Genomic DNA, 22,123 nt, shown 5'->3' with positions numbered 1-22,123 from the left:
TTTCATTTTTTACGTAAATATAATGTATGCACATTTTATATGTATGAGCGGTTATTCATTGTTTTGTAGTAATATATGTGAGTAGAAAGTAATGTATGTTTTTTAATTTTTTTTTTTAATAATTATTGTATACTTTTGTTGTAAAACCATGTGAGTTTTTATGTATTTTTTCTTAACAGGAAGAAAATTATTTTAGAAAATGCCATAAATTTTTTTTTTCATTTAGATTTTGTTTAAAAAAATTTATATTTCTTAAATAAACTGATAAAAAATTTTATGATGAAATATTTTTATAAATATGAAATTATTGGTAATAAAGAAAAAAAAATTAAAACAAAGAAAGTTTTGAAAAAAAAAAATTGAAGTGAAACTTTTGACTAACCAAGAGGAAAAGATGTGACGATTGTCAAGACAATTAACTCCTTCGTGGCCCGATGGATCGATTAAAAGTACCGGTAGATCATCGATCCATGTCTCTTTAGCCAACCGTAATCTCAGAAAAAAATAAATAAATAAATAAATAAATAGTGGTGTGTGATATGGTAAAGGATCGTGGAAAAGCGTGAGTGAGATAAAATAAGAAAAAAAGTTTAAGAGTGAGATATATGAGGGGCGGGTTTGACCATGGACCCGTATATAAAATGGCGGGGTGGCGGTGGGTGAATAGCGAACCGGGTAAAACTAGAAAGGGTGAGCCAGGGGATGAGTGAGAGGGATGAAAAGAGGTTTCCAAGAGGGAGTGAATGGGGAAAATGAGGGAGGACTTTATATGGAATGAGGTACGCAAGTCGCGCGTTGAAATCTCCAGCTTTTACTTATCAACCCAATGGTTTTTTTTTAAATTTTATTTTCCAGTTTAAATAACCGCGAGTGAGCGATTGGAAATAATATTTATAGAGTAATAATAAACAATAGAGAATAAGAAAAAAAAAATAAGAAAAAATGAGAAAATAAGAAGATCGAATGCGTGGATTGCACGAGCACTCGAGCGATTAAGAAATGATGGGCATTGTGTTCTGCTCGCGATCACGTAGGTAAGAGATATATATATATACATATTTATATAAAGAATAAAATACACGTATGTGTGCTCAGATGTTGGACTGAGGCTCGTGGCCGCCCGGGGTCGTGGCCTGGCCTCCTGCCGCACAATAATCTTCTCTTGGAGTCTTAACTTCTCTACTTGAGATCTGAACACACAAGAACTACAGCAGAAACTCTCGACTTATACATTGCATTACACTACACTAGCTATCTTGTATATCGTGTGTGCTCTGGTATTCTCTGAGGATCACCGGGACACGAGATCGTTGACCTCATCCGATTCAATCACTCCTTTTGTCTCTCTTATTATTTTCAAATTATATATTTATATATTATCAAAACTATTTCATACATTTTTCAGTCATCAAGTCAGACAATACATTTTTTTTTTTTTTTTTTTTTTTTTTTTACAATAAATAATAATTTTTAATAATCGTCTAAAAAAAGTGAAAGTAAGTAATTTTGAATATTTTCATTTATAAAATTTCTTAAATAACTTTATAAAAATAAAAATGTAATTATTGTGACAATAATTTTCCACAATAAATAAAAAGATATTTCATACATTAAAATGACATAAAAAATGAGTAAACCGTGTAATGTAAATAAATAATACGTATAGCAAATAATAACAAGCGAGATGATTGAAGAAAAATATATATTCCCGGCAGAATAATAACTCAAAGCGTGTATACACTATTTGATCCAAGATTTCCTAAGTTAAACCCAAAGAGAGACAACGAAAGGCCATTATCTTTGGCGTGGTCTCAAGCTTAAAACTTAAACGAAAAGCAGTTAGGCAGTCACGCGTTGCGGTCGCCGCTTGGCGTCAGGCGAAATTGAGCGGATTCGAGTTGTGCCGCGCGCCTTACAAGAGTTAAGACCCGCAAGAAAGAGTAAGAAGTTGAATTCACCAATTGTGCACTACCCACTCCACTCTACTACATTCTACTCCAACATATACAATCTTCAGCTAAACAGAATGAGTATCAACACGACATACAATAAAACACAACCATCCAAATCCCATACACACAATTCTGTCTACTACATAAAAGTATTATGCCGCGTAAAAAATATTTAAGTAACCACGCATTCGATAAAAGTGCGCGAGAGATGGAATATAATAATAATAAAAATAAGATAAAAAAAAAAATAATATATATATATATATATATAAAAGAGTATACAGTAGCAGCGGCAGCGGCGGCGCTCAAGTCAACTCTCAACTTGTCTCTCGGTCGGGGACACACAGAGTGGGCGTGGCTTCTGGTGAGCTGGTGAGCTGGTGCACCAGCACCCCTCGCGGTAGCAGAGAGTAGAGAGAGCCGCGATATAAAATTATAGTCACAAGCTAAAGCGGCTTCTTTCGTTTTCGCGTACGATTACTCTCTTCTTATATATATATAGATATATAGATATATTTATCCTTGTTACTCTTTTATCTCAAGTACAAACTCAGTACCTCAGATCCTCTTTATCCTGATCCACACCCTTGGCTCCCTTAAAGACGGGACGAGTTCCCCACATTACCCCACATCCTCCCGCGTTTAGTCGCCAGGTCGCTAAAATTTTTATTTTAAAACTCAGGGGCCTCGACGCGAATAAATAAGAAAAGCCAATGCTCGTTCGTCACGAGCTTGTGGTCGGTCGGCAGGACGCCGCCGTCTCATCACGCGCGGCCCAATCAGCCTCGTAATCACTGTGCTGAAGCTGAACGCTGAACGCTACAACCCATAGTCTAGGTGACGTTGCCCCTGCCGCTCCTTTTCTTTTATCTTATATTCCAGTCGACGAAATATTTCGCTGATTAAAAAATAATCCGCCAGTTTAAACAATTAAAATGTCATCATTTTTTTTTTTTTTTTTTTCACTGAAAAACATCAAAACACAAATATATAGATATAGATTGATGGATGTGAAATATTTTTTCTATGCCCGATATATTTATTGTACTCTGGTTGGCATTCGCTTGCCACTTTGCCTCGACTTTACTCAACTAAAGCATAAGGCAATTTAGTTGTGGTGCATCGTTTCTCCAATTACCATTTTGCTCTCAACGACTATTCTCGGAAAAGTCATATCCGTAACGTACCAACACTTGCTTCTTTTTAAGCCACTCCACTCTACTATATAGAGTAAAGAGTATACTCTACTCCACTCTTATATATATTATATATTTACGTATGAATGTACCAAGACTAACCAAGACAACAATTTTTTAACAGATCTTTATTTTTACGACAAACTATTTCGTGTTACGTAAACTCACATATAAAAAATTTACATCTCGAATTCAGACAAATAAAAATTTTATTACTATTATTATTATTTTTTTTTTTTTTAAACGTAATTTAATAATTTATAAAATAAAGACTCATGACTTTGATTGATAGTAAAATATAAATAAATGAAAAAAAAATGAACATGATATTTAAGTTAATCTATGCACGCAAAGAATATCAAAGTGATAGATAAATAAAAACAAAAGCTTACAAGGATATGTTATAATAAAAGAATAAAAAGAAAAAAGCCGAGGTCGAATCGGTCTGACCCCCTTGAAAGGTCGGCGCACGCGAGTAAACATCTCGTGGAAGGTAAAAGGCGTCAGTATGCTAGTATCTGACTGCACACAACACTACTTGTAATGTTGCATATCTCCATATCCCAGCAAACCGATTTTCCTAACGTAGTCTGCATTCTTCCCATAGACCATATTATACTACACGAGGTTCTATTCCTACCAATAGTTATTTTACTGCTCTTCTATCTTGTATATAATAGTCGAACCAAGTCTAGTTAAAACCTCCCTCTTCCCATCTCCATCTCACTCTCTGGCTCCAATACCCAAGTCGATCATCCTCTGTAGATCCTCTGTAGATCCTCTGTAAATGTTCCTTATCCTTGTTCAATTCCGTCTCACGGTTTTGTTGTACTCGTTCAAGATCGCGCGTAAACGGACGGGCAGTGGCCTAATTGTCGCCTTCCTCTCTCACTCTTTTTCTTTATACTCTGTTTTGTGTTGCCGTTGCCGTTGCCATTGCCGTTGCCGTAACGTGACGTGAGTCAGACGTGCCCTAACACCGACCACTTTCCTCTCGGGTTCATGCACTTCCTCTTCCGTTACTTGTCAACATTTAAATCTCTCCCACCCTCTCTCTAAAAAAATAAATAAATTAAAGAAAAAAATTTTTTCCATTATTAATAAATAAATTTATAAAGTTAAAAAGGGCGGCATTGCTTTGTTTTATAACGGATTGAATGATATCTTGCATACAGGAGGCGCGTACGATATTATTGAAAGGTTGAAATGGAATCACGGTCCGGTTTAATCCTCTCCCCTCTTTCCATTTATAAACAGCTGTCTTCTTATTCTTTAATATCACATGTATTGTATATCTTTTCTTCTTTTATTGTCTTACTCTTTCTATATACATATAGATATATAGATATATGATTCTACTGTCTATAAAATACATGATGTGCTCATGGTATCGGCAATACAGAGTAAAGGTACGTGATGCAACTGCCTCCGGCGTACATATGCCGGCTCATACCGCAAGATATATATCGTGTATGAGTCACGTATCGATACACCGCTCGCTCTCATTGCTGCCCGACAATCATTTTGGCTATTGGATCATCTCGATATCCACTTAAAAAAAATACTAAATAATAAAAACAAAAACAAGTATATATTGATCCATAAACTGGTCTACTGATGCAGTATGCAAGGCTGCGGTATGCATCGATACGAATATCCGTTCAATTTGCTGCGTACAGACCTACGTTTCTTTGGACCGCGAACCGCGTGAGAAAACGCATCCGCACGTGCTTATTTATTACTTATTATTATTTATTTTCCATTTTAACTCCCAGCGATAAACTTTATTATTGTTATCATTATTCAATAGTAATAAATATTTAAGAAATTTTCGTGCGGTAGCAACAAAAAAAAAAAAAAAAACAGAAAAGAAAGAAAGAAAAAAAAATTAATATATTTTTTGCGAGAGATTTCATATTTCCATGAATGCATTTGAGATGGTATTAAAGTTGAGACCCACCGCGGTATGCACGTCCCTATATATTCTTTGTCCTCCTCCTCCTCAGTATCTTCTTCTTGTTAGTCTCTTCTTCTGATGCTCGTGATACTCGGACTTAACTTCTCGCACTACGGCCTTTGAACGGTTTGCTACAAACCCGGACACACCTCTACTACTCAACTCGAGCCGCGGTGTTGCGTTACGCGAGTAGGGAAAACAAGATTAAACTTTACTCATACAACAATCTATTGTAATTGTTTATTTTCCCTTTTGTATATCAAATATATTATTTTATTAAATTTTTTATTTTTAAATTTATTTATTACCAGACAATAAATTATTTTAAATTGCGGCTATCGTAGATCTTCTCGTTTGAAAATATTTCGACTAGTGAAAACAACAAGTAATTAAATATAATTAATCGTAATTACTCCGTCTATAATTTCGCTAAAAATATTTTTAAGAATTTTTATCTGTCATTTATAATTATTTGTCATTGTGTTATTATTAAATTATCGAATTATATGGCGGTACATAATTCTATTCTTGGGCCACAAATATAAAAATGAATTACGTCGATTTTTTGGACTCTTCCGGTTTTACGTCTTACCATGTATGTAAATGAAAAAATGAATCAATAAATGAAGTTTTTTGTCGTAAATAATAGATTGAATTCAAGTAAAACTGCAACATTGTCTTTTTTATAATTTATACCGTGCAAATAATCAATATCGGCAAGATATTTTAAAAACTTGACATGCGAATGTGCAGTAAAATATATTTTACAGAATTTAAAATAATTTTTTAAACGCCCGTGGGTAATAATTATAATTTAATACAACAATTACATATTTCTTAGTGGAAAAAAAAATTTTACAAGATATTCGAGGAAAAACAGTAAAAATCGAAGGAAAGAATCGGCGTGAGAGTGCCGAGGATTGCGAGGAAACAAAAAATGAAAATCTTCTGACGCGTGACGACCTCTTCTAGCTCAAGATCTATTCTCTGTTTCAGTACTAAAACTCTAGCTCCATATTATAACAGAATGTATATAAAGTCGAATTGTGAGATATTTATATATAAATAAAATCCACTTGTATATTGGATAAATTGTTGGCTATAGGGAACATAAACACATTCATAACACACGTGTAATGATACGAGTAAACTGAGACAGCGTTTTCTCGATGAGAATAATAGACCGTATAAATTCTTCCTTACTCTCCCATGTGGTATAATATACAAAAGAAAAGAAAATAAACAATAATAAAAGTACTACGGCTCTACAGTACGGCTGCATTCTCGATTGGAGGTCATCGGATCAACGATCCGTATACAGACACAAACGATTAATCCTCTCGTGATTGAGTTGATGAGTATCTTCTTAATCAAAAATAAATAAATACAACATATAAAAAGTGTATCATAATCATTATCATTATTTAATGCCTCCATCTATATATCTTTCTTATACATATATCACTAGACTTTTAAATAAATTTCATTTTTGACTTTATAATCGTGTAATTATATATAAAAGTAGAGTAGAATAAATAATTTAAAAATCGGATTATTAAGTTAATCGACACTTAAATATATAACCCATAGAACACGACACCTAGCCAGTGAAAAATGATTCTCAAATCGTGCGCGTTATCTTATACACGTATCTAAAAGTCACGCATACGAAATAAATATACTCGGCAAAAGCGATTTAGTGTTAATCCAAGAGTTTAACAGTCAAATAAATATTACAAGTGTAGCTAAAAATAATATAATATATTGGAATAAGCCCTTTATTTGTTTATTGTCCCTGATACACTGATTAAAGTTATTTGTCCCGATGCGAGCTATAGATTTAATATACGTGAGCTTTTGTAAGGTAGTTTTATATATCAGGGCAAGTTGCTCTACTCTCTCGCACCTGTTGCTTCGGTTCACCGCACTAAATCGAACAGCCTTCCCCCCTTTAGCGTTCGTCATCAGTAGCTCTTGCTTCTGCTTATATTATGCCTTACTACACTAGTTCACTAATGTAATGTAACTACACCTATACCTGCTCCTGCTTATACTCTTAGCAAACAAACAGCTATAACCGTGAGATCAAATTGCCAAATGATAACAACACATATTTAATATTTTATTTATTCAAACATATACTCTATTATAATATGTCGATGGAGATTTATATATTTCCAATTATAATAAAGGATCAAAGTTGCTGGAGTTGAGAAATATAAAAACGGAGCCACTCACGCGGAGCAGCGAACCGCGAAATCCTTATTTTCTCACATATGAATCAGTCTTATTCGACTTATAATATTCAAATGAGCATGCAGATATATTATGTTGATATAAGATGTAAATATATTTAAGAATTATATATGTGTGTATCTTTTGTGAGGATATGTATATATAAATGCATACTCGAAAAGTGGGATTGGGACTGTCGGGACCCTTTCCATCCCATTTCCCTTGAGGCTTTTGTCAATTTACCCTAGTGTATTCTTCCGAATCGTCACCTTTACACCGATATATTATATATTCAATGATATACTGGATATATTATGGAGGCTTTATATTATTTTAAATAATAATCGTGTCAAGAGTCATCATTACTCTTGTCTATTTTTATTTATTTAGTTTATTATTGACTTGCTGCTACTGCTGCTGCTACTGCTACTGCTGATGGTTATTGGGTTCAAGTGATTTGGTCTAGACTCTATTGTACGTATCTCATTATCATTATTCAAATAAAGTAGTTATGTATGAGGTAATTAATAACATGTATGATTAATGATTAAATTAAGCGAATGGAAAAAGTTGGGAGTGAGTAACAAGAGGGCGATGAGGGTTGCTGAGGAAAGAGAACAAAAAAAATTTAAGAGGAGAAGTGGAGAAAAGAAAAATGTATGGATATAAAGAAAAGGGAAAGGACTTGTAATATATGCCAGCCAAGACTATAAAAATCAATACCTCAAATTACCGGGCTGTGCTTAATTTTCTTCCTACCCCTCATTTCTTAACTTTTTTTTCTCAGCTTACATCTTACGCAGATTTCCTTATAGTCTCAGTCTATTTCTTTTATTTCCTCAAAAATTTTAATTTTGGAAATATTTTACGAGTGTCAGTGTAACAGACATCAGACAAATTTTAAGTTATAAATATTTATAAAAAAAAACATTAATTTTTTAATTTTTTTAATTATAATATTTTTATTATTTAGTCGCAATTGCTCCTAAGTATTTTTTTTAGGAATAGGAATTAAAAGTAAGACTCACCAATCTCGAGTGTTGTGAAATTCCAGGAAAAAATAAACACTGGCACTAAATTGTCTAAAAAAAATACCATTGACTCGAATTAATTATTTTCACCAATGACACTTGTGAGTAAATTAAAATTATTATTTAATTATTTAATTAATAACAAACGTGATTTACTTATAATATAAAGACACTTAACCGATTGGTAATTGCATTGAAACAACGTAGTAATTACGAGTTTTACCGGCAACAACAATCAGCCGCCATGATTGCGAGGGAAATAAATTATTTGAATGCGCATGCGCGATAGCTTCATTAGCACTTGCGCATTTTCAAATTCCAACGGTCAAAATCAGTCGGGTTTATGTAAATAATTAAAAACCCTCAGTTCGAAACACAGAAAAAAATAAACTGAATGTCTTTGAATAGAAAAAAAAATCACAAATTCACTTGAATAAATTTAATTTATAAAATTACTCGACACTAGTTTAACGTATCGTGAATTTAAATGACGGTGCACTTTAAAAGTCATGACAATCACTTCTACACACCTATTACACTATAAAATATAACATTATTCCAAAAAAATAAATAACAAACAACTAAAACTAATTAAATAGTTATTAATTACTTCAGCACAACATTCCCGACGCTCGCTCAGCGGACGAGTGAGTTTGCGCGCCACCTGCCGGTCGAATTCAAAAGCGCGGTAATGAATTCAAATCTATTAATAAATAAAAATCCAATCAATATAGATAATGACAAAAATATATGAGTATCAACAAATAAAAGTAAATTTATAATTTGATAAGCAATTAACAGTAAAAATAATTAAAGAAAATAAATAAATGGGTGTAATCAAAGCTTAGGAAAGTATGATTACAACTTTTGAGTTGAAAAGGGTTGGTTAATTTTATAGTCCTCCGTTTGATCCTCCTCTTGGTCACGAGTTTCTCAAAGTTAAATTTCTTCTTCTTCTTCTTCTTCTTCTTCTCCTTCTTATTCTTATTCTTCATCATCATCTTCTTGATCCTCATCCTCCGGTGCATCACCATCTCATTTATCTCAATCTCCTCACACATTTGTACCCAAACAGGTTTGTTCGTCCACATTAACCGTAATTACAACCTGTAATATGCAAAGAAATCGGGTGTGAGAAACTGGCAATAAAAAAGCTTAAGCTTAAAAAAAGTAAATAAAAATAAAAGTGAGAACTGACCAACGAGATTGCGGTGGTCATGGTTCTGGCCACGTTTCTCTCCCACTCAATTTCCTCTTTTTTTTATTTTATTTTCTGTCTCTTTTCACTTCTCCCTCATCGGTTCTCATTCTTCTCTCTTCTCTCTTCGATATCCAGTCTCTGCTCTTCGGTCCTGCTTACACTCTAGTACTCTAATAAAAAACAAAGACAGAAAACAGATTACTCGAGTCTATTCTTTAAAAAAAAACTTTAAATAATTAAGTTAAGTACTATGGCCACGTGCCAATTATCAATATAATTTTTAATAAATAAATATATTTGTATTTACAAACTTTTATATACTTTTTTTTTTTATTCATTATATATTTACGTTCGTTATCGAGTTACCATATATTCACTTGTAACACATTGAAAAAAAGTTTATTTTTGTTAATGTTGGATGTTGATATTCATGAGGCAAATAGTTTGGCAACGTTGAAACCACGCATTTCGCTTGTACCTCGTTATCATATCCCCAGAATTTATATACATCGTTATATACAATTGTTAGACTTTCGACACAATACTTTTTTCACGTAACGCTGGATTTATATTTAAATATACATACGTCGTGAATTTACTGGTAAAAATAAATTTCAATATTTATTAATTAAATTCGATAATTAAAAATTTTTTAAATTAATTAACGTTATGTAAGTTTTAATTTGAAAATTATTTTTTAATTAATTATAAAATTTTCATTTAAAAAAAAAAAAAAAAAAAAGAACTGGATAAAAATAAATTCTAAGCAATTTGCATTAGAGACAGTGGTGATAATATTGACCTATCGTTTTACACAACTCAATTGAACGGGATTCTTTTACCAAAAGTCTTTACTTATCATTCTGAAGGTTTTTATTCCGAGTTTAAAGACTTGCGGAAAGATAGGAAGCCAAGATTATCACCTTTGATGCCTGCTAACACTAGAGAATTTCGATAAATCTACAAACTAAACATCTTTACTCGTCTTTGCTAATCCTTTGATGTTTCTTGACCAAAAAAAAAAATTTTAAATTTCAATCCAAGCAAATATACCCACTAGTATTTTATTTTTAACCAAAATTTTTTCTTATCAATTCAATAAATTTGTGGATATTTAAAATCTGGAATAATATATATAGATATCGTTAAAATAAAACTCAAAGACTCAACAAGTTTGTATTTGAGGTCCTTTGATAATTAATTATCTTGGTAGGTAGGTAATCGATTTGAGCTTGGGGCCATTGCCGTGAAGCACTTTTATGCTATAGTATAAAGTCAGCTAGCATCTATACACATAACACTAGACCTAAACTAAACTCTCTGTTGTAGATGTTGCCGTAGATGTGTACAAGGAGCACAAGGAGTACGCAAGACGGTCAGTAATGCAGTAAGACGAAGGGTTGATTGCCTGCGGAGAGACAACCTCCCACACCACCTCTACCAAGTCCAGGGCCTAGAGTGAGAAAGGGAGAGAGAAAGACAAAGTTGACTTGTGGTTGCTAGCTGGACTACGTCCTACGTCCTTTTAGCTTCATTGGGGTGAGTATTTCGGACTACAGAGAGAACTCAAGACTCACCAAGAGTAAGAGTCTTTATACATATATATATATATATAGAGTATATGTATGTTTGTATGTATGTATGTACATATGTACGATAGTCTTGAACCCTCGACATCCCTCCCATCCGTCATCTCTTGCAAAAGCTCAAGTCCAGGTTCGGGTGGTTTCCGCTTTAGATTTTCTTCAAACACTGAGAGGTCATCAAAAGTTATAAACCCAGAAGATGATTTGCTTTGATTTAATAAAACAAAATATAATGTTTAAATAAAAGTAATATAGCCAAGTGTTGGCCCGACACCCGTTAAATGACAGTCCTACGGAAGCTGACTAACTATCAGAAGGAAACACCCTCCATCCCTCCCAGGCGGGCCGGGTCTTAATGTTGCTCCTATCTCTCAATAACTCTCTCGCTTTATCCTCAATCTATATCCTCGTTACTCTCATTACTTTTCGTATTTAGGGTCTTCTGGTGTGGTGTGGGTTCTGAGCCCCACCGACACGATACACACATGAGTAGTCTCGAGACCACCGGGCACAATAATTACTGTGAGCTAGAGGCTACGGGTCTAAGGAGCAAAGGAGCTGAGGAGCTGAGGAGCTGAGGAGAGGACGCTAAAGACTAGGACATAAGAGCAAGAGCAGAGTGAGAGGGATGAGACGTAAGACTTGGCTCTTTACTTAGTAGAAGGGGTGGCCGGCAATCGATACATGCACACTCACTGCCGCTCCCAATCGTGTATGTATTTATGTGATGGCGCGGACACCGGCCGCGTGACACGCAACGTTGTCGCGTATATGCAACACAACACACATAATAACACTATATATACTTTATATATTAACTACACATACAAACTAAACAGGCAACTTTGTGTGCCAGGACAAAGACAAAGCCGGCCCGCGACCATTACACACACATACATATATATATCTATATCTATATCTAGGTAGACGAGTAAAGATAAAGCGGACTACACGCATACATAAAGACACAAACAACGGGCAAGTTACATAAGCTCCTTCAGCCCCTCAAGTCACCTTACCGTCTTTACCCTCCACTCCATTCCATTCCTTTCCTCCTTTACTTATTTCTCCTCCTACTTCTCCCTACATATATTCTATTCGGTTCCATTCCTTGCCCAGTTTCTAATTTACATTCCCCGTTGCCGCTGCCTCTGCTTCTGTTCGCACTCCCACCACCTCCCGATGACCGTCTTACAGCTATATTCTACAACCAAATACAATTCATACAATATATAAGCATAGTAGCTCTGCAGCAAGTGGAGAAAATAATAATGATAATAATAAAATATAAACTCGTTGACATGGACCGGCAGGTATAAGCCGGACCTTGTACCAAGGACAATAATTAACTTATATACAGCGTTCGTTATTTTAGGACTGTAAATAAAAATAATAGAAAAAATTAATGTAAGATATGATGGGAAAAAGTTTGTGAGAGGTAAGAGCACTGGTTAAAAATCAAAATAATACCTAGCTCGAGTGTGAGGGTAGTAAAGATATACTTGTCGGTGTGTGGGTGTGTTAGTGTGTTAGTAAGTGTGTGAGAGTCGGGGATTGTGGAAAAATGCTGGAAGGCGCGCGTGAATAATTCAGAGGGGTGCGTGTATAAGAGCAGATCCCGTAAGAAGTAGCTCGAACGAGTAGCGGTGATCCGTCGGGGGTGGCCAGAGGCAAGCCTGCTAAGCAGAGTGATAAGGAGGTGGGAGGGTGCCAGAAAAGATGAAGAAGACAGCAGTAAGGGTTACGAGCATCACTCATCAGCGGCGGCCATATTGCCACGTACCCGGTCATACCCTCCGCAAGATCCGCAAGATCCTGATAATTCTACACTCTTGCTCACTCACGCTCTCATAGACGCTCTCCTACTCTCTCTCACTCTCTCTTTTACTCTCGTATATCCTCTGAGGACTGGATCCCTTGGCACCTCACCGCCGAGGAAACTTGGGCTTCTTCTTATTCTTATTCTTATTCTTCTTCTTGTTCTTATTCTTATTCTTCTTATTTGAACCCCGGCGTGTGGCGGTGGCTGCTTAATGAGAACCTCCACCCTCTCGCGTTCCGGGTGGAGTGGGTGGCACTCAGCCCTCCGCAGCCCCAACAAAGTCCACCCTCACGCGGGTCTTTCTCTCAAACTTGGCCTCCTTTTTTTTTTTTTTATCTACTATTTTCTCTTTCTGTCTTAAGTCGGTGCTTTATACCACGCACTCTCACTTACACAACTCGTCCGTTACAACACAGCTAAATATTTATATATATTCATATATAAATAAATGACACCAAGACATGAGCAACGAAACAGCCAATCGATTTTTTAGTTTTGGGGGAGAGATTAATTAACACGACGTATATACATATGTCGTTCGTGTGTGCCTGAGGGTTTCATGTAAATCTAATTATTGCGTGAGGTTAACTTAAGTGATTTTTAAAATAGTCATTTATTATTAATATTGACACCTAGTAATTCTATTAACATTTTAGCTTTACTTTAAATAATTATAGGGGTTAATATTTTAAATAAAATATTTATTATAAATTATCGAGAGTTAAAGTTTTAAAAATAAAACAGACATTTAGGGAAAAAAAATAATTCAAAATTTTTAGATGCACGATTATTGTCAATAGAATGTTAGAAATAATAACGATAGTAGATGATAGGCCTCAACAATCTCAGTGCATGTAAATGCAAATTTCCTTGCAAGACAATCGGGTATATCTTGTGGTATCGAGTTTCGACAATGATATTATCATAAAATAGTCTATCGTACGAGTCTGCTGGTCTCTGAGCTTCGAGTCTACTGTAGTCTGATATATATATAAAGTCAGTAGTTACTGAGACTCCAAGACTGGGACAGGGTTGCGTGCATGCATATTGTACTAAAAATCAACCCCTACTTACACACATAAATATATTATAATATATTAAAACATGTAAAATCAATGGATGATTAATTACGAAATGACACAGATACGCATAAGGGATTTGTATATATGTATAAAAAAAAAGGGTAGAGAGTGCCACGAAATCCGATTCGCCCTACGGTTCTTTTCTTTTTTTATGCCCGCGGGTTTTATGGCGTGTAGGAGATTATATCTCTTCTCTTACCACTACACAGCACCAGCAATATATATAAATATATATGCATGCATGTATATGTATATATATAAAGCAAAAAAGAAGCAGTATAAGTAAAAGCAAAGCAAGCACCCCCGTCTACTTGGTTGCTCGTCTCATCTCGCAGGCAACGTCTTACCTCCCAACCGCCTGTTTTACTCACCCTTGGTCGCTTCATTTCTCCATCGAGGAAAGAAAATGCTGGGAAAAGGAAAACTGGATAAAAGAAGAATAACAACTAAGGAGTAAAGCTAAAAGAAGAAGAAGAAGAAGAAGAAGAAGAAGGAGGAAGAAGAGGAAGAGTAAAAAAAAAGAGTGATGAAGGGATGGAATGAAGGAGGGGTGAAGAGAAAGACTGAGTACGCTCGCGGGTCGTTATTTTTGTGCCTGGTTCGTCTTTAATTTCTCCCCAGAAGGTGGCCACCCTATACTCTACCTATCTTCATCTTGTTCTTGTTCTTGTTCTTTCTCTTTCTCTTTCTCTTGGTTTTGCTGTTGCTGTTGCTGTTGCTCTAGTGAGAGTTGCTGGGTAGTGGGTAGAAGCTGAGTCTACGCCTTACACCCGAGGAGTGTGGAACAGTGTGGAGAAGCAGAGCTGTCTTGGCATTCAGACGCGGACGCACCACCACGGACTTTCTTGGTTGTCTTAGTTCGTATGCATATCTCAGTGGCTCACATATTGATTCAGGGCGTCATTACGCGTCTTAGCTGTACTGGTGTTCAGTACAGTACTGAGCGAGCCTTTGCTCACTAATACTTTTGAATAACCAACACCACAACACAACAACCCCCTTTAAACTCACACTAAACATGTGCATTTATACTTAAGTCGTCTCTTACCTCTCTTAACTAAATGGACACTTTACCTTTCTATGCTTTATAAACTATTCCTACTCTTATCATTATTTAGTTAAACTTTTTACGCTAATTCTTTCTCCCATCCTAATGATTCTAAAAATTATTTTTATTAACAAAAACTCAGACTAACTTTAAATTAAATTTTTACATAAAAAACAACCAGATTCACTGAAATTTTTTTTTTGTCATCTAAGCCAATGAAAAATAAATTTTCACAATTTATCTCTGACAAGATTTGAAAAAAAAAAAAAAAAAAAAAAAAAAATCTATTACAAGTAAAACTTTTAAATGAAATCTGAATTGACTTAGTGGACGTGGCGTCATCTCGCCACTCTCTCTTACACTTAACTCTATAAAATATAACCGCTGACCAAGTAACACACAACAACTGGTACAATGTCTTTTAGTTGAGCTACAACTTCTCCGTAGGTACATCGGTATTCTCAGCAGGTTCTTATCTCCACTAAAGACTAATACCTTTAAATTTTAAAACTTGTTTTAATATTTGTTTTTTATCTCCTCCTTCTGATCCACCTTCACCTTCGTATCCTTATCCTTATCCTTATCCTTATCCTTATCCTCAACTTACTCCATAACTTTCCTGTGCATCAATTTTCCACATAACATTATTTGAATATTTTAAAGTAAAAATATGTTAAAAAATCAATTGAATGATTTCAAGCTCCATACGTTCAAAAAAAAAAAAAAAAAAATACAAAAACAATTTTTTTTTATTCACTTTAAATAAAACTTTAAGAAACATCAAATTCAAATAAACTTTTTATTCAACTCCCATCACATCATCCAGACAACTCATCCGACATTTATATATTTATTTATACAAACATCAATACATACATGTTGTAAATTAATTTGACGTTTTAATTAATAGCTGAATAAATAATATGCTGATAAAAAAAAAGATATTTATAAAATTAAAAAACACAGATGTCTGGAGTGGACGATCAAAGGATGAGTCATTTGCAAAATATCGGACAAAGTTCAAGATCTTTAATGAAAAAAAATTTATTTCACAATTAACAAAAGCCTTATAAATAAATAAAAACAAGTCTTGTGAGAATAATGTGTAAATTTATTATTATTATTATTATTATTATTGTTTATATATGTTGTTAAGACATAAAGGCGGGTTTGGGGAAAGTACATCGAAAAGTGTGTGAGGATGGAGGATAGAGGATAGAGGATAGAGAGATGGAGGATGAAAGAAGGGATCAGTTGTGAGTAGAGGGTATTGCGGAGCAAGGTGAACAACTCTGCAAGTTGCTCGCGACGAATGCAACCCACTGCTTTTATATACTTAGTTATATACATATATATTTAAGGCATAGCTTAATACATTTGCTGACGAGGTTTTAACTTTGTAACATTATAACTAACGTCTGACGATTCTCTTTAAATTTTTATATCGCCATTCACTTAAAACTTTGTGTCCAAAACTCTCTTCTCTACTCAACACTTGTGCTAATGTGATTTATTATATTTATTTTGTGATTATTATTAACTATGTAACATTCAACTGCGTTTTATTTTTTTCTCACAATTCGCCTTTCATTAATTATTTGTTTTTATAATTTTGAGTCAAAAGAAAAATACTACAAATTTTTTCATAATTAATTTATAAACAAAAAAAAAAAAACATTTTCATTGACGATAGACAACGCAAAAAAAGAATATATAACCCGTGGAATTTCCTGTGATTATCACGCCTAGCTGGTGATAGCGATGAAAAACCGGCTGCGCGTAACGGACGCGGTCTTAGGATTCGAATAACCGCAGTATTATACATTAACTTTTATATATATATATACATATATATGTTTCCAAGGTATCAGTTATTTACATTAAATTCAATACATCCATCGCACCTGCACACTCTCGCACCCCACACAGATTTAAATATATAGCGTTATAAAATTTTGTTAAATTTTCCTGTCGGTTTCTTCAGAGGCTTTTCTCGTACCGCTCTTTCAAAGAGCTGTGGTACCCCAACACCCCACACACCTTAGACAGCACACTCTGCGTACACACACCAGAGGTTTTAATCGGGATCGGTAACGGTGACGGTGACGGCGACGGCGAGGTTGACGTTGACGGCACTCTCCTCGTCCTTCCTTTCGCGCGATAACGCCTTGCGCGGTTCTATATACTCGACACTCTACACTACACCGTGTAGCATACCACACCGCGGCTGGTATATAATACTACTGTATATACACACCAAGTAGAGGAGCTTCATATCCAATTACACGCGCGAGTGATGAATAAGCTGAAGTAGTGACTCGAGAGACGAGTCAAGAGAAACAACTTTTGTTAGTCGAACGTGAATATTTTTTTTTAACTAAAAATATATTAGCCCGTAAGTAGATTTTTTTTCTTTTTTTTACTTGAGTACTTAAAATAAAAAATAATGAAGAAAAAAAAGTTTTATTAAAAAATTTCATTTATTATAAGTAATTTTAATTATTATGGGAATAATAGAACATATTTATTGTAAATATATATATTTTTAAGTATTATGCAATTGTTATTACTGTTACTTGAATAAATTATAATGAAAAAGATACTGAGTGCGATGATGGAGACTAAGAGGACTTTCTCTCTCTCACAACTTTCTCTATAACAGTGACGTGGAAACTGTGTACTTTACCTACTCTTTTACATAGATACGACCGCGTGATTACACAAAAAATAGGAAAAAAAAAAAAAAAAAAAAAAAAATAACAAAAAAAAAGTACTTGTCCTCTTTATTGTCTACTTGGTGAAATTTTTTTAAGCTGACCGTAGAATTTAAAATTTTTATTTCACTCGGTAAAAAACAAAGTCTTTAGAAAAATAATTCAAGTTATGACTTTTTTTTTTTTATCAAGAATTCGGTCACATTCTTTTTACATTTTGCAATAAATAAATTATAATTTATAACATAAACAATAAATTTTTTCTTTATTTACATGGACAAGTTATTTTATTATTGACAAATAAATAAATAAAAATGTTTTTTAATAAAAAAAAATATTAAATATTTACAACCACTTACAGAGACAGCTACCAATCAAATTAACTTTACACACTTGCGTGATAAAACATCGCAATTAAATGAAAAAGAAAAAAAAAATAATAATTAAATAAATAAAAAAAAGTCAACAATTATCCTGTAGTGTGTCTGTTTATTATCCGTGACACTGACAATCCCATAAAAAATGAAATTCATCTGAAACAAATACGCAAATATTTTTCTTACTCGGAACTAAAAACTGCCTGTCATCAATATCATATTAGCAAACAATAATTACTTTTTTCAATCGTCGATTGACACCTCAGTCATCGTAAATCACACACCGATTAAATAAATTCATACAAACAACAACTTGTACTCAACATGATCTTCTTCTGACAGTTGCAACGTCAACGATCAAAAAAATGCTTACGTAAATTAAACGGAACTTAATTAATATACAATTTTAAAGTCTAATTATTGTAATTTAATAAAAAAAAATAAACAATCTCATTATATGTGTACATGCTGCGAATTCAGTAGTTTTCATTCGAACCGTGACTGATGAAGAGAATGTAATCACGATCAGTCCATTGCATAATATTTACAATTATTATAAATAATAACAACAAGTACTGGGTTAAAATTAATTTTTCATATTATTTTTGGACCTTTATTTAAAGAAAAATGCCTGCATTGCATCTGTTTGGTCGCAAATGGCTCGCAGCGACTGATGATCTCGTCTATCCAGGTCTTTTTGAAATTTTCATTCGTGTTGTATGGTATTTATTTACTTTTATTATTTAACTGCTAGTCACTTGCGTAACTTTAGTTTCAAGAATTAATTTTAAAATTAATAAGAAAATTTTCTTTTCCTCGTTTTGATTTGTAGGTTTGTTTTGATAGGAATTGCATGCTTGAGATATTATGGAGAAACCTGGCAGTGCCAAGTCGGTGGTCAACTTGTACGTGTTTTTTTTGGCGGTGAATTAGTTATACTTGGTGTTGTTACAATTCTTGTTTTTATTATGGTCAATCACAGCGCACGAGGGTCTATTACTGATACTTATGCACGGAGATTTGTCGAGCCGCTTTTGACAGTCAAGTAAATTTTTTAAATTTTATTTACAAGCTGATCAATGGAGTATCGGAAAAAATTTTCATAATTTAAATTAATTAAACAATTAAAATAATTGAATACAGGGTGCTGCTGCTGGTTCCAGAAATAGCCTGGAATATACTGGGGTCCCTTTGGGTGATAAGTGACCACGTCCAGTGCACAGACGAGCATTATACAATAGCAGTGATCGAAGCCCTTGTGTTCTTTGACTGGGTGCTCATCGGGCTGGCGTTCCTCGGTCTTGCTCTAGTCTTCGATCCTCTCGGGTCTCTCACCTACTCTGACAAAGTTATCGAGGACTCGGTCGAGCACGGCAAGGTGTCGCGCATCTGGCTTCGCCGGTTCAAATTCTTATGGTGGATGCACCGAGACGAGAGTGCCACTGAGACATTCCAACATGTTGCTGGTGAGACATAGGTACATAATGCTCTCTCTAGTCCGACACCTGATCCATCTAGCATTCGACTAATTTACTCTATTTCGTTTAATTGTTTTTTTTTTTTTTTTGTTTTTTTTTTTTTTTTTTTTCTTTAATTATTTCAGTTGATAAAAAAAAAAATTCTTCAATTTTTTCCAGGACTACTGAGTGCGCTATTCAGAGGAACTGATTTAGTTCCATCAGATGTTGTCGCCGGATGCATTTTATTGCGAATACGTCAGAAACGTGAAACAATCGAGTTACGTCGCTTGAAAATTCTCGATCGTCCCGAATATACAATTGGTAATTTTTTATCAATTAACTATCGCTAAAGAATAATGATAATGATAATAATAATAATAATTTCTAGATTCACGGATAATATTTGCAAACACACCAGCATGGATGTCACTAGAATGGGCTCATCATTACATGAAACTATCGATAGCATCGTACGGATGGCTATTTGTATTGTATCAAAACGCGTGTACAGGTTGTTGCAAATTGATTCCTCACATGAGTTGCTGCGGTTGCTCAACAAGACACCAGCCAATTGTTCTTGACGACAATTGCTGTCTTTGTAGTCTCGCTGGCGTTAAATATCTTTCACAATTGTCTCAAGATGACATTCTTTTCGCATCTTTTCGCAATCATCTGTGCGAAGTACGTTATCTTTTCTTTTTTTTTTTCCTTCCCTTAATCATAATAATTTACCATAAAATTATAATCATTATTATTATTATTTTTCAGATTCCATTTTGTGTCGTCGCTGATCACAAAACCGCAAGTATCGTGATAGTAATCAGAGGTTCATTGTCATTGAGAGATCTTATTACTGACATTGCTGCTGCGTCTGATTCATTTGAACCTGAAGGTTTACCGCCCGGTAGTATGGTAACTTTTTTTTTTTTTTTTTTTTTTTTTTTTTTTTGATAAATTTAATGTAAAAATGAACAAAGTAAAAGTAAATAAATTTTTTAGGCACATCGTGGAATGATTATTGGCGCAAAAATGCTTCTGAAACAACTGGACCAGTATAAAATACTCGAGAAAGCATTTGCGACATACCCCAATTACGGATTGACTGTAACAGGTAATCAATTTTATCTTGTGTTGTAATTCTTTATGAATTATTACTAAATAAATATCTATATACAAAATGAATGAGGTCTTTGAATAAATATTTCTTTTTTATTTTTAAATAGGTCACAGTCTCGGTGCCGGCCTTGCTGTTCTTCTGGCATTACTTATACGTCCACGTTACCCCGATTTAAAAGTTTACGCTTTTGCAACTCCAGGTTATGTAAATTATAATTAATTATTAATCAAAATGGCTCGTAAGGAAGTTAATAAGCTAATTTTTTTACGGCCCATTTCACGCAATAATAATAATAAAAAAAAGGCGGTAAAAGTTAATTTAAATTTTCAAACTGCAGCCGGATTGCTGAGCAGAGAAGCTGCTCGAGCGACTGAAGATTTCGTGCTGTCGGTCGGGTTAGGCGATGATCTAGTGATGCGACTGAGTGTCGACAGCATGGAAAACTTTAGAACATCTTTGCTGATCACTCTGCAGGCTTGCAGGTTACCCAAAGTAAGTATAGTATAATATTTTTTATATTAATCATGGAGATAAAATTAAAAAATAACTCTTTCTAGTATCGAGTTGTGTTAAATGGATTTGGATACGCATTATTTGGAGTACCAGACAGAGATTTACACAGAACGTGGAGAAGTGGTAACACAATAAATTCAATACCTGGTCAATTACCGCTGCTTGCTGGTGAATCTTCTGGTGTACGTCAATCGGTAATTTATTTTTAATTTTTTAAATTTCGCGGGCATGAAAAACGCGCGCTTTTATATTCAAAAAAAGTTATTTTTTACAAGAGCAAGGATTTAATTAAAAGAATATAAATTACTTTGATCTCGCGGCTTTATTTAAATAATTTGTAGAAAAAAATAACAAATTTTATTTTTACAAATAAGTATAATTAATTATTAATAATTTTTTTTTTTTTTTTTAGGAAACAATGATTTTAGAACGTGATGTCACAAGGAGAAGATATTCTAAAGTAAGATTATACAATGCTGGTCGTATTCTTCATATTGCGCGTCTTAAATCTTCACAAGATGACAATAGGTATAGTTATAATTACCTAGTAATAATTACTGTTATTTAAATCTAATTTAACTAAAATATTGAATGCTGTTTCAGTGATAAAAAATCAAAAAAAGACCAGCAGTATGAAATGAGATGGGCGCAGGCTGAAGATTTTATGGAACTTTCAGTAATGCCGCGAATGTTACTGGATCACTTACCAGAAAATTTAGAAATAGCACTAGGTACTCTTTTGAAACAACAACAAGACCTACCGGTTTATTTAGATTCATCGTAATTAAATTAATTATTTAAAGAAAAAAAAAGGCCCTTACTATAGTTATAG

The 22,123-nt window shown here is 34.0% G+C and overlaps 2 protein-coding genes across 5 annotated transcripts in view; one reads left to right on the top strand and one right to left on the bottom strand.

Annotated features, from left to right (window-relative positions):
* LOC103574771 (protein jim lovell) overlaps window positions 1-9,000 on the bottom strand; it is a 69,474-nt gene extending 60,474 nt beyond the window's left edge. The window contains exons 1-2 of one of the 4 annotated variants that reach the window (XM_014445353.2): window positions 8,528-9,000; window positions 8,369-8,422 (exon numbers count right to left, since the gene is read on the bottom strand). The gene's annotated coding sequence lies outside the window, so the exon portion shown is untranslated. Of the gene's footprint in view, window positions 1-3,545; window positions 4,204-8,368 lie in introns of those variants that run through there. The other 3 variants (XM_014445354.2, XR_008404558.1, XM_014445352.2) reach the window with 3 other exon arrangements.
* Window positions 9,001-16,809: 7,809 nt separating this feature from the next.
* Window positions 16,810-22,094, top strand: LOC103578890 (diacylglycerol lipase-beta). The gene is made up of 13 exons (XM_008560133.3): window positions 16,810-17,505; window positions 18,825-18,923; window positions 19,034-19,246; window positions 19,345-19,667; window positions 19,839-19,982; window positions 20,050-20,342; window positions 20,430-20,573; window positions 20,661-20,772; window positions 20,885-20,977; window positions 21,116-21,270; window positions 21,336-21,485; window positions 21,704-21,819; window positions 21,895-22,094. The coding sequence occupies exons 2-13, from the start codon at window positions 18,829-18,831 to the stop codon at window positions 22,073-22,075; spliced, it is 2,019 nt and encodes a 672-aa protein (XP_008558355.1). The 5' UTR covers window positions 16,810-17,505; window positions 18,825-18,828; the 3' UTR covers window positions 22,076-22,094.
* Window positions 22,095-22,123: the final 29 nt, after the last annotated feature.

This window comes from Microplitis demolitor, chromosome 2, assembly GCF_026212275.2.
Source record: "Microplitis demolitor isolate Queensland-Clemson2020A chromosome 2, iyMicDemo2.1a, whole genome shotgun sequence".
Lineage (NCBI taxonomy): Eukaryota > Metazoa > Arthropoda > Insecta > Hymenoptera > Braconidae > Microplitis > Microplitis demolitor.
The sequence above is the reverse complement of the archived record's forward strand: the minus strand, read 5'-3'. Positions and strand labels throughout refer to the sequence as shown.

Bases quoted from the DNA above. Each gene is read 5' to 3' on its own strand.
- LOC103578890 (XM_008560133.3), top strand. From the start codon at position 18,829: ATGCCTGCATTGCATCTGTTTGGTCGCAAATGGCTCGCAGCGACTGAT. The intron at 19,247-19,344 runs GTAAATTTTTTA...AATTGAATACAG, and splicing joins GAGCCGCTTTTGACAGTCAA to GGTGCTGCTGCTGGTTCCAG. The intron at 20,773-20,884 runs GTAATCAATTTT...ATTTTTAAATAG, and splicing joins TTACGGATTGACTGTAACAG to GTCACAGTCTCGGTGCCGGC.